This window comes from Loxodonta africana, chromosome 1, assembly GCF_030014295.1.
Source record: "Loxodonta africana isolate mLoxAfr1 chromosome 1, mLoxAfr1.hap2, whole genome shotgun sequence".
NCBI classification, from domain to species: Eukaryota; Metazoa; Chordata; class Mammalia; order Proboscidea; family Elephantidae; genus Loxodonta; species Loxodonta africana.
Window position 1 is genome coordinate 134,816,783 of NC_087342.1, and position 13,039 is coordinate 134,829,821.

At 44.3% G+C, this 13,039-nt stretch overlaps 1 protein-coding gene across 1 annotated transcript; it reads right to left on the minus strand.

Annotated features, from left to right (window-relative positions):
* Nucleotides 1-10,576: 10,576 nt before the first annotated feature.
* DPPA5 (developmental pluripotency associated 5) lies at nucleotides 10,577-12,703 on the minus strand. The gene is made up of 3 exons (XM_023546963.2): nucleotides 12,557-12,703; nucleotides 12,295-12,474; nucleotides 10,577-11,875 (listed from the first exon to the last, which is right to left on the minus strand). Exons 1-3 carry the CDS (start codon nucleotides 12,666-12,668, stop codon nucleotides 11,805-11,807), a joined length of 363 nt encoding a protein of 120 aa, XP_023402731.2. The 5' UTR covers nucleotides 12,669-12,703; the 3' UTR covers nucleotides 10,577-11,804.
* Nucleotides 12,704-13,039: the final 336 nt, after the last annotated feature.

A 13,039-nucleotide genomic window follows, 5' to 3' on the forward strand; every position in this document is an offset into this window, starting at 1 on the left:
TCAGTGGACGTGGGAAGTAGGGTAGTGGAAGGGGAATTGTTAACATTGTCTCTTTTTCTTCCCAGATTATCTCACAATGATGGGCAGGCCCCTCAACCATGGGCTCCAATGATACAGGCTTTTGCTACAGCTAGCAATCAGACTAACTGTTGACTATGTCAACATTTGAACCAAGATGACAAGTCACCTCTCCGCACTGTTCCAGCTGATCTTTCAATAAAAAGGACACCTCGTGGACCAATGAAACGGGTAAACTGATGTACTGAAGAAACCACGTGGTAAATGAATACAGTCGACTCCACTACTCATGGAAAACATCTTTTGAAGTATGAAAGCTGCCTATGGGGAGTGCTCCAACTTTAGAGGGAAATTTCTATGTATTAAAAATATAAATAGCATGGGGCTAGATGATTTGACTCTGAGAAGGGTAATCTTAAGACTGAGTTTGACGTTGCTCTGGACATGGAGAACTTGCAGAATATGACCAGGTTGCCCAGTGTACATTGACTAACTACACCAAGTCTGAACTGGCAATGGTAATACTTTGTTCAATAGTACTGAGAAAGAGAGCTTTTACGTTACTTGTACTAAAATGTATACTGTTCCCCTGAGGGAGCAGGAGATCAGTGGGATACAGACCCCAAATTCTCATAAAAAGACCAAACTTAATGGTCTGACTGAGACTAGAGGAATCCCGGAAGCCATGGTCCCCAGACCTTCTGTTGACAGAGGACAGGAACCATCCCCGAAGACAACTCATCAGACATGAAAGGGACTGGTCAGCGGGTGGAAGAGAGACGCTGATGAAGAGTGAGCTAATTATATCAGGTGGACACTTGAGATTGTGTTGGCAACTCTTGTTTGGAGGGGGGATGGGAGGATAGAGAGAGAGAGAAACCGGCAAAATTGTCACGAAAGGAGAGACTGAAAGGGCTGACTCAAGACGGGGAGAGCAAGTGGGAGTAGGGAGTGAGATGTATGTAAACTTATATGTGACAGACTGAATGGATTTGTAAACGTTCGCTTGAAGCTTAATAAAAGTTAATAAAAAAAAAAAAAAACTCACCAACAACCCCCTTGTTGCTAAATCCAGTGGACACTTCACTTTTATCTTTCTTATCCTCCTCCTCTAAAATCCCCTGATTCTCTTCCTCCTTCTCAGCCCCCCTTTCAGGGCCTCCTTCTTGAATACACCCCTTAACCATGGGGTGTGGTCCTAGAACCTCTATTCTCCTCATTCTGAACACCTCTCTGGACAGCCTCAACTATGCACATGGTTTTCTCCAGCTCTAGTCTCCCTCCTGAATTCCAGACCAGCATATGCAACTGTCTAACAAACATATGCATTTGAATGTTCCATAAATACTCTGAATCAATGTATCTAAAAGTTGAACTTTTCATTTCAGTGCCCCCTCCAAAAAATCAGTTAGAACTCCTCCCCTATGTTCCCAATTTCAGTGAATCGTTTCAGGATCAATTTATTTGTCCAGACCAAAAACCTTGACTCCTCCTTCCTTCTTATTCCCAACCCCCAATATTCAATAAATCACCAAGACTAGTCAACTGTACTTCCCATATCTTAGGAATCTGTCCACGTCTCTATTCCCACTCACGCTATCCCTCCTGTAGGCGCAAAAAAAAAAAATGTATACTGTTCATATAATGTGCCATGTTGGGAGAAATACGCTGTTTCTACATAAATGAATCAGGACATGTTATACATACATAAGATTGGACAAATGCATTCCTTCGATCTATTCAGTTGGCTTGGATTAAGCCGCAGCTGGGGTGGCTGGTTGGGATCTCTCCTCCAAGTAGGCCTGATGCTGGGAACCATCCTACTAGCAAGCCTCTTTAAATGCTGTCTCAAATAATGCACAGAAATAACATCCACCGGTTATGCACTAAACCACAGAATGACTCAACATTCAAAATGAGTGATGGGCACACCAGGACTTGGTACTGCTTTGCTTCTTTTTCTGGCACCCTGATGGAAGTTAGTGGGTGGCTATTGGGGGAATGGTCTACCACTACGCCTCCCATCCAGGCTGCCTAAGTAAAGGTCTTGGGCCCAGAACATTCTCTGACAAGAAGGCAGAGAATTGGGTCACCTTCTCTCTCCCAGTTCCTTCTCTTTATCAGAGAAGTCTTCCCCCGTTCTAGGCACACAGTAACTTTCTCTGTGTCTCGCACATGCCAGGCACTATACAGCACCTGGCCAACCCCACTTCTGTATGTTCCCAGCAGGGTGGGAAGGGAGTCTCTCCTACTACAACCCAAGACGAGGAGCATGCCAAATTTTAAGAGCTGGCCTCAGAAGTGGACTAAAAGTGAAACGGCTTTGTAAGACCAAACATGAGCGCCCTCATGTGGTCCACCAGTTCACTACAGTTTGCTAAATCATCCTTGTGTAAATTCCTGGGGAAAACCTCTGCCCTCCTACTGTGTGGCGGGGAGAGCTCCTCTGGTCCTGCAGCTGCTCAGGATTCACCTCATATGTAAGTCTCCCTAATGAATTCTTTTGCTGTCACTCTGGAGTTGCCTGCCTCTTTGTGTGATCTCTTGGCACCCCCCATTTTAGGAGGCAAGTTTCAAGTTGCTGGTCCATGCCTGGATACTTTTAAAAAACAGTTTTAGAATTATATGCAATCTCCTACCAATCAGATATACCCTCACCAATTTTGTAACCATTACCTAAATGGCAACCAATCACTGAATTTTTACTGAAGTTCCTTGTGTTTTCTTAAAAACTCCCTGAACTGTCTCCTTCTCAGACCACTTCAGAATGCTCTAGGTCTTGTGATTCCCAATTTGCAAATTGCCCTGTCTCTCAATAAAAGCTCTTTACTTTTAACTTCAACCAGACTTTGCCATTTTGTTCTATGACAGCTGATAATCAAAAGGTTGGCAGATTGAACCCACCAGCTACTTCACAGGAGAAAGATGTGGCAGTCTGCTTCGTAAAGATTTGCAGCCTTGGAAATCCTATGGGGCACTAGAGTGGCTAAGAGTTGGAATCAATTCGAGAGCAATGGGTTTGTTCTTTTGGTTACTTGCTGAACTATGAGAACTATTAACCTATTGGAGCCCTGGTGGCACAGTGCTTAAGAGCATGGCTGCTAACCAAAAGGTCAGTAGTTCAAATCCACCAGCTGCTCCTTGGAAATGCTATAGGGCAGTTCTACTCTGTCTTATAGGGTCGCTATGAGTCAGAATTGACTGAACAGCAACAGGTATTTATCTATTAGCCACTTGATGGTCCTATATATTGCCGATATCCACCTCACCCCAAGCCATTTTGACTTTTTTTTTCAAGAATGAACTTTTCAATTTTTATGTTCTCTGACCTAGTATTATTTTCATTTGTGACATCTGCCTTTGGTATCTAGTTTATAGAAGCCTTTCTTACCCTAGGATGATGTAAATAATCCCGTCAACATTTTTTCCTTTTTTTTTTTCTGATATCAATTTTTACATTTTAATTTTAATAAATCTATACACATCTGCAAAGGATTCAACTGTGTAGATCATAACAAATAATGGATAACATTGTAAAGAATGAGAATCCCAGAACACTTAATTGTGCTCATGAGGAATCTGTGCATAGATCGAGTTATTCGTTTAAACAGAACAAGTGGAGACCGTGTGGTTTAAAGTCAGGAAAGGTGTATGTCAGGGTTGTATTTTTTCAGCATACTTATTCAATCTGTATGCTGAGAAAATAATCCAAGAAGCTGAACTATATGAAGAAGAATGGGTCATCAGGATTGGAGGAAGACTCACTAACCACCTATGTTATGCAGATAACACAATCTTGCTTGTTGAAAGTAAAGAGGACTTGAAGCACTTACTGATGAAAATCAAAGGCTACAGCCTTTAGTATGGGTTATACCTCAATATAAGGAAAATATAAATCCTCACAACTGGACCAATAAGCAACATCATGATAAAATTTAAAAAAAAAGGTTGAAATTGTCAAGGATTTCATTTTTCTTGGCTCCACAATCAACGCTTATGGAAGCAGCAGTCAAGAAATCAAAAGAGGCACTGCACTGCGCTGAGCAAACCTGCTTCAAAAGAGCTTTTTAAAGTGTTAAAAAGTAAAGATGTCACCTTGAAGACTAAAGTGCCCCACCCAAGCTATGGTGTTTTCAATCACCCTATATGCATGTGAAAGCTAGATAATGAATAAGGAAGACCGAAGAATTGATGCCTTTGAATTGTGTTGGCGAAAAATACTGAATTATACCATGGCCTGCCAAAAGAATGAACAAATCTGTCTTGGAAAAAGTACAGCCAGAATATTCCTTAGAAGCATCTCACACACTTTGGACATGTTATCAGGAGGAATCAGTCCCTGGAGAAGGACATCATGCTTGGTAAAGTAGAGGGTCACTGAAAAAGAGGAAGACCCTTAAGGAAATAGATTAACACAGTGGCTCCAACAATAGCTCCAGCATAACAATGATTATGAGGATGGCACAGGACCAGGCAGTGTTTCATTTCGTGTACATAGGGTGGTTATAAGTCAGAACCAACTTGAGGGCACCTAAGGACAATAACATACTCACCTTGCTTTAAGATGTAAAATGGGGGTCTACCTTTGCCTTTTAACTAGATAGTGCATCAGCTATTGGAAAGCTTCCTACAGAACTCCTATACCTTACATATTTCCATTGAATACACTACAAATGATAATGTGACTGACCTCTAATGCACTACAACTTTTCTCCTATATAATTTAGACTTCTTTTCATATCAATACATACAATTTTCATATAATATAATCTTCCTGTTGAATGAAGTACTGAATCAATCTAGACAACTTTTTTGTAGTGTGATAAAATATTGTTAGTTGCCTTTCTATTCAGCTCTGATTTATAGTGACCCATGTATTAACAGAACAAACATTGCCTGGTCCTGCGTCAACTTCATTATCATTGGTATAAAATATTACCCACATGGAAAAGCACCACAATGTGTATGCTAAAACAGGAACCTGGGGAAAAGTCAGATAACTTAATCAATCTTGGAGAGCCATGCTATAGAGATGGGGGGAATGTCAACCTGAGCCACTCACATCTTCTCACCACCCAGATATTAGTTGGCTCCCCACCCCTACCCCACCTACAAAACATCATCCTGGACTCAGGGATGGCTACTGGCCCCAGACATGACTATCCTCTGCTTCACCAAACAGATAGGCCTTGAGACTCTTCCCTTCAAACTTAACTAAAGCCTCAAAAAGGAAAAAAGGAAATATTCACTCTTCTGATTAATTACTATACAATTTAATGTTTCAAATTTCTTCCATGTAAACATTTCTAAAAATATTCTCTGATATCCTGAAAACATTCGTAGCCTCATCTTTATCTTTGTTATCTCCCTAGAACACAGCTCCTGGAGTGGGGGGAGTGGGAGAGAGAATGGCAAAACAGACATTCAACAAATGTTTCCCAGATTAAATGAATCAGATGGGAAGAGCTGGGAGGCTGGGCAGAAGGATTACAGAAGAATGAGCACCCAAACTGAAATCCTAGCTGGAGACTACGGGGAGGGGAGAAGGGAACTAAGCTGCTCTGAGTGGTTGGGGGAGGGGGGCCAGAAGCTTTACAGACAAGTCATCCCCTACTTAACATCCTTGAAGGGCTTTCCTCTGCTCTTAGCGTGTTTTGCCAGACCCTGGCCAACGTGCCTCCCTCCCTTTCCGGCTTTGTCACAGCCCGCTTATCCTCTGTCAGGCTCCAGCCTCTGGGCTCCTTGGGCTCCCTGAGTTCTCTGCCCTGCCGCACTTCCCTTCCTCCTCACCTGGCTCACTGCTGCCTGTAACTCAGATCCACCCTAAGGTGACCTCCTCTGTACCCTTCCCTGGCCTCTCTGTCCAGGTCCAATCTCTCACATTTCAGTCTTCCAAGCATCATGACGTGTCCCGAAACATTTAACACTTGATCTCACAGGATTCTTAGCTCTATGTGACTCCCCAACCAGACTGGAAGCTCCTGGAGAGCACGGCCCGCCCGTTTCTGGAGGCGACTATATCTGCAGAGGTTGGGTGACATGCTCCAGGACATTTAGCAGCGGAGGTCCCTTCACCTGCACAGCCCTTGCTCCCCCTTAGTTCTGACAACATCTCCCCATGAGAGCCCAAGAGGGAAATGAGTTTGGCATGGGCAATCAATACGGGGACCCTGCCAGAGGGGTCTACACCTGCTGGGAGCTTCTCCCTTCCCCATTGCAGTGATACCAGCCCACGTGATGACTAAAATCTTTACTTTCGTCTTCAAAAACTGTATTTGCATTTAAACGTGAATACCGTATGTGCACAGCCTTGGTGGTGCAGTGGTTAAGAGCTCAAGCTGCTAACCAAAAGTTCGGCAGTTGGAATCCACCAGCCACTCCTTGGAAACCCTATGGAGCAGTTCTACTCTGTCCTATAGGATCACTATGCCTAGGAATCAACTTGACAGCAATGGGTTTGGTTTTCTTTTGTGACAGGTGGAGAGGGGGGTGCGATTGATAGGGCTCCATTTCCTTATCTGTAAAATGGGAATGTCAATATTGCGAGTTCAAAATGCCAGAGCCAGGTGGAGTTCCCTGCCCCTGCGGGCAGGAACCAAAAAACTCAGTTGCAGCCTAGCTCACAGTAACTCTTAACCACTGTGCCAGCAGGGCTCCCGCAGGCTCTAAATCAGCTTCTATTATTATTAGCCACATTCTGGCTGGAGGATTTCACTGTATTGGATTTAGTCGGTCAGTTCGTCGTGGCTTACACGTTGCTGTGATGCTGGAAGCTATGCCACAGTATTTCAAATACCAGCAGGATCACTCATGGTGGATAGGTTCCAGTGGAGCTTCCAGACTAAAACAGGCTAGGAAGAAGGACCTCGTGATCTACTACTTCTAATAAAAAACAATTGGCAAGTAAAAATCTTATTGAATAGCAGCTGAATTGAACATTGTTTTGTAAGTAATCCAGGCTTTTCTAGGCTATGCCCTTATTTTATCTCATTCCCAAACTACTTCAACCTTATTGTTAGACCCTCCTTACGGCAGCTTCTCCTTATCTCCATTACAATGAAAGCTGTTTGCTTCCTACAGTCCTTGAATTTACGCTTGTGGAAGGTTAAGAGCTTGAATCTCAAAAGGCAACCCAAGACAACCAGTTTTTAGCTTCCCAGGGTATTAATTACTTCCGAACTTTTCCTATAGGTTTTCTTAAGTTTTTTTTGTTTTGTCGGGGCTGAAAAGTATTCAGTCCAGGGAATGCACAGAATTTATGGCATGTTCTTTTTTTTTTTAAGTGGCATATTCTTAAGGTTCCCTATTTTGCTACCTAACTGACAAAGAGATGAACCTAAAGTTGTTTTCTACATGTAGAAGCACTGCCCTTAGAACAGAATTTGTAGGCATAAAAGGAAGACTGGTTTTCATATATTTGGTTCACACTGAAGAACTGGGGTTCAAAACTACCCAGTTTACATTATCATCCACAATCATTCATTGCCAACTGATTCTTTGTAGTTTGAGGGCCACCACTGTTAGTCCATAGCAGATTCAAGCAAGAGAGGGCTCACCTATCAGATCAGCAGTAATCCAGAAGGTTGCCAATCAACTGTGGGTGAGGCTGTGGAGAAAGGCAGTATCCTACATGGCTGCTGGAGTGAAACTGTTTCAAACCCTATGGAAAGCAAGTTGTTGCTATCTAGCAAAATTATACATGCTTTTCCTCTTTGGACCAGCAATTCTCCCTCTAGGAACTTAGTCAACCTTTGCAAACTTGCAAACTGTTGACATTCGAGATATTCATTCACTGCCCCTTTGTAAAACCTCAATATGGGGAATACTGGTAACCCAAATGTCCTTCAGTAGGAATTAAACAAGATAATACATGAAAGTAAGGAAAGGGGGAAAATAATCTACATTTATAATTGCTTTTATTTGCATTAAAAAAAACATCTGGAAGGGCACACAAGATAAACCTTATTTGTTGGGGAGAAGAAAATGTGCAAATTTGAAATGGAATAAAGTGGTAAAATAGGTAAGAGGGAAATTTCTATCTTTTGGGGATTTTCATCCTTGTAAATGCATTATCTGTCAAAAGTGTAAATAAACTTAAATATTAAATAGTATGTGCTACCTAAAAAAATGCTGTGTATTCCAACGTAGCAACAACCAGTATACACCACTTCGTCCATTGCTCTGTCTCATATAGTAACTGTTGACCAGTCTCCAAAAACATTCTATCCAATGCCATTCCATTCAAAATGTGCCCGAAGCCCCAGGGGACTACCTCAGGTGACTGTGGTCCACAGACAGTCTCTTCCCTGGAAACTGAGACCACCCCCCAACAGACCACTTCACCTGACCTGAGCCCGCCCCCCCAATCTGTAAGTCTTGGGCCCTGGTAACCAAGAATTGTCCCATGAGAAGCCATAAAACCTTTTCCCTACCTAGGAAAACAAATCTGCAAGGCAGGTCAAACTTTGTAAATAACTGTGGCCTCTTAACACAGGGAGGTGGGCCAAGTTTCCCTCATAAAACTCCAAAATAGAAGAAAATTTATCTGTGTCTCACTCCTCAAGATCAGGCCTCCAATTGTCTTAAAAATCTTCATTTCCTGAGGATGTGGAAAAGGTGAGACAGACCTGAAGGTATGCTTTTTCCTCCAAAATCTTGGGCAGGCACCAAGCTGAATGGCCCAGGATCTTCAGTCCAAAGGTGCTGGCACAATTCTCAAGCCTGGTGGGTAAAAATGCCAACTGAACACATGCCTGGTCTCTTGTTCTCCACTTCAAAGAACTGCAATAAGGTGCAAATGGGCCTTTGTCTTGCCAGTGACCCAAAGGCAGTAAGATGTCTAAAAACTTCAGAAAACTGCACATGACCTGCACTGCCAGGGAGCAGGAAAATAATGTCCTTTACAAAGGACTTCCATGGCTTTTGCTCACTGAGTTTTCAGTGAGAACCTCAGAGGACAGGGTTGGAGGCTGGAGTAGAAATTCAATGGAGTGATATCCTCAGGCCTGAATGTAGCTAATAAATAACAATTGTCAATGCTGATTGAGGAAGAATCTAGGCTCCAGCCCCACATGTGTGGACCAGGCATTGATGCACTGGACAAATATTTATGGAATGCCCATCGTGTGTCAGACATGGTCCTAAAAGTTTTACATCCAAAAAAACCAAACCCGTTACCATCAAGTTGGTTCCAACTCACAGCGAGCCTGTAGGACAGAACAGAACTGCCCCATAGTATTTCCAAGAAGTGGCTGGCGGATTCAAACTGCCGACCTTTTGATTAGCAGCCAAAGGCTTAATTAACCACTGTGCCACCAGAGCTCCAAGAGCTTTTTTCATAGGCTAATTTCATTTAATCCCCACCCCATGAAATAGGTGTTATTATCCCTATATTACAGATAAGCAGCCCTAGTAGCATAATGGTTAAGTGCTTAGCTACTAACCCAAAAGGCTGGTGGTTGGGACCCACCAGCCTCTTTGCGGGAGAAAAGACCTGGCAATCTGCCCTCTGAAAGATTAAAGCCTATGAAATCCTATGGGGTAGTTCTACTGTCCTATAGGATCACCTACGAATCGGAATCGACTTGAGAGCACACGGCGGCAGCAACGTATCAGAGATGGGAACTCAGACACAGAGGGTCACATGCTCAACGTTTCACAGGTAGTTAAGTCAGGGTTCAAAACCAGGCACTATGGCTGGTTTAAAACACTACGCTTAACCACTCTATGCTATACCATATTATCTCTTTTATTAAAGAAAAATTAGCATCTCTGCCTTGCTGGAGTTTATATCCTAGTGGAAGGGAGGGAAATGAGCAGATCAACACTGATATCAGGTTCATAAACCCCATAAAAAAAATAATAGATTAAGTAGAGAATGTGGAGGGGGAACTTCTCTAGAGGTGTGCAGAGTACCTGAGTGAAAGGAGCCAAAATATTTGAAAATCTGAGGCAGAAAAACAGCGGAAACCAAATCCCAGAAGTGGTAACAAGCTTGGTGTTTGAGGAGCAGCAAAGGTATAAGGTGCTTGAGCAGAGATGAAAGCAGAGAGCAAAAGGGTATAGTCCCTATTGACAGAGGTCAGATTACATAGGACTTTAAGATGTACAGAAAGTTACGGAGAGTTTTGAGGTCCCTTTGGGAGAAGAAGTACTATGATTTACATTTCCAAATTTTAGTATGGCTGCTGAATGAAGAACAGACACAGCAAACCAGAAATCAAGGTTCTTCCAGTAAGTACAGGCAAGAGATGGGGCTAGACTAGGTGCAGGTATAGCAAGTTTCAGATTCTAGGTATCCTGAAGGTCAAACTAACTGGACTTGCTGATAGATTTCAAGTGAGGGGTGAGGAATTAAGAATCCTAGTTTTGGGCCTGGACCATAGGCCAAAATGATGGTGGCATTCCATTTATCTTCCAAGCAGTTTTTTGATGGATATGCTAGATTTGTCTTCTGCAGAAAACTGGGCTCATCATGTTAGTTTTCTCTCCCATGACTATGACTGGGCAATCTCTCCAAGAAATATTTAACACTGATGTTACTGTATGTGAGGCCTTTTCTAAATGCCTTACATATATTAACAGCTAACCTCAGCCTCCCTATGGGTCAGATGCTGTAGCTTCCTTAGAAACTGGTAAAACTGAGGAGTTAAATAATTTGCCTAAGGTCACAGAGCCAGAAAGCTGCCTAAATTGGATTCATTCTGAGTTGTAAACTACCGAACTCTATCAAGCAGGGACCGATTACCCAATAAGCAAGGTATGCATGGCCTTACTTGTGCTTACTAATCTGTAGTGCACAATTTCACCTGTTTTTCACCATTAAACCCATGTGAAATTGTGCATTACAGATTAGTAAGTAAACACAAGCCTGTGGGTACACTTTGCTTCCTGGTTAATCCACCGCTGCCAAGTATCTATTGGGGAAAATAGCCATAGTTCCCTTCTGGTGGCTCCTCAGTCATCTCAAGTGAGGCCAGCCTATGGCAATGCCTTCACCTACCCGCAGCTCAGTTTCCTTTGGGGACCAAAAGCAACAATTCCATAGGATTGGCTGAGGATCCCAGGGATCGTTCCAATGGGTCTGTGAGGGTCTCCCGTTTTCATCTACTTATCTGCGCAAAGCTTAATTTTCTTCATATACTCCAACCCCAAAGCAACATTCCACAACAGATTAAAAATTCAGACACTGAGAATCCAGCTGCCTTCTGTTAAGAGATTTACAACAATATAAGCAATGCTACATTTAGTGGTAAGTAGACGGGACTGCGTTTTTGTTTTAGTCTTGTTTTAGAGAAATTTGTTTTCCATCTTATATTAACCTGAAATAGGCTTATATTTTTTAACTCACCCCAGATGAGTTCCAGACAATGACAGTTCCCCTAGGTTGGCTGCTCTTTGGTTCAGAGCTGCATCTCAGGGATCCATCCCCTTTAAGTCCCTTTTTGAACTTGACCAACTGTACCCTTGGCCCTCTTTCCAGCTCTGAAAGTTTCGGTTACAGGGTTACAGGGTCCTACTCAAGGGCCACTGCCACCTTGGCTCTGCCTTCAGTGTTACCTAAGGTATTACCTCCGATCCATCAATCACAATGTCAAGAAATTATTTATTTAGGTCTTTAATTAGCAACCTTGAGAAACAAGTATTCACCTCAGGATTCAGAGGCAAAAACAGAGGCCGAAAAAACATTGTTTTCCTCCAGCTTGTCAGGCTGCAGCGGAGTTTAAACCAAGTCAGGCCCACTACAGCTCCGGCCACAAAATACATCCTTGTCGTGGTCACACTGGCTAGGAACTGGCTTCACTGAATCCAAGATCTAGTCCCAAGGCATTCATGGCTTCCTCAAGTCTCTGCATCCCTGCACCAGAGAGAGTAACAGTGGGGTGAGCACGAAAGGAGAGGGGAAGAGTCCCCACCCTTCTCAGTATCTTTCAGGGTATATTTCTAGAGCTTTCAAGCCAGATTTTGCTATGGGATCCTCAGGAACTTCAGGTCACTGGGCCATTCCAACATGATCCAAAAAGCTAGGGAACGACTGTGTCCTACAGAACCAGTCCCGGGATGCCTCCCATGGCAGTCACATCCTTGGTTCCTCGGAGCCAATGTACGGCACCCTGGGGCCCAGAGTCACAAAGGAGTCTCAGGGACTCCCTGGTGATTCCTGAGGCACAGGTGGGAGGGGAGGGGAAGGAAGGCCAGAGGAGACCAGTGAGAGAGTGAAGCTGTCGCCAACGCCCCTGTCCTAGTCCCGGAACACCTCGACACCAAGTCTCTCACCTCGCTCTTGTCGCTGGCGGTGCCACTCGGCCAAAGACTGCAACATCCACTTGGCCCGTAACTTGTACACGTAGGAGCCGTAAACCACAACCTCAGTGAAGTTCGAGGATTCCAGAACCTTCAGCTCCAGCATAGTCTTGCTCACTTGCTCAAGGTACGGGATTCGAGATCCATTTGGGCCTGTTCGGGAAGGGTAGGTAGAGATCAGCATTTGATGCCAGGACCGAGACCCAGTATCCGGGCCAGGACTGGGCTCACTCACCAAATATAGCTGCCAGCAACTGCGTGGGGACCTGGAACACCTCGGGATCCTTCAAATCTCCGGGAGGTTTCACCCACGGTGGGATATCTTCCCGTTTCTGAATCGTCCCCATCTTGAGTTCCTCAAACACCAACACACCCCGGCGGAGGCTGGACCTAACTGCACTGGCCGGTGCGCCGCTTGCGGAAAGTCTAGCACCTGGGGGCCCCGCCCACCGGCTGGTCGCGCCCCCAGCCTGGCCCCGCCCCCGGACGCGGTCGTCCGGGAGTCCAATCCCAGGCTCCCCGCCCTGGGCCAGCTCTGCCCGGCCTTGATCCGGCTCCTTGCTCCTTGGGAGTCCCTGCCCCGGGGCACAGGCGGGCCCAGTTGTCTCGGAGTTTACCAAGAGTTTCATCTGCATTGGCACATTTCTTGCCCAGGAGAATCCCTTGGGGGTGGGTGGAGCAGAGGCACTGTCTACTCTTCCGATGAGAACAACTGGTT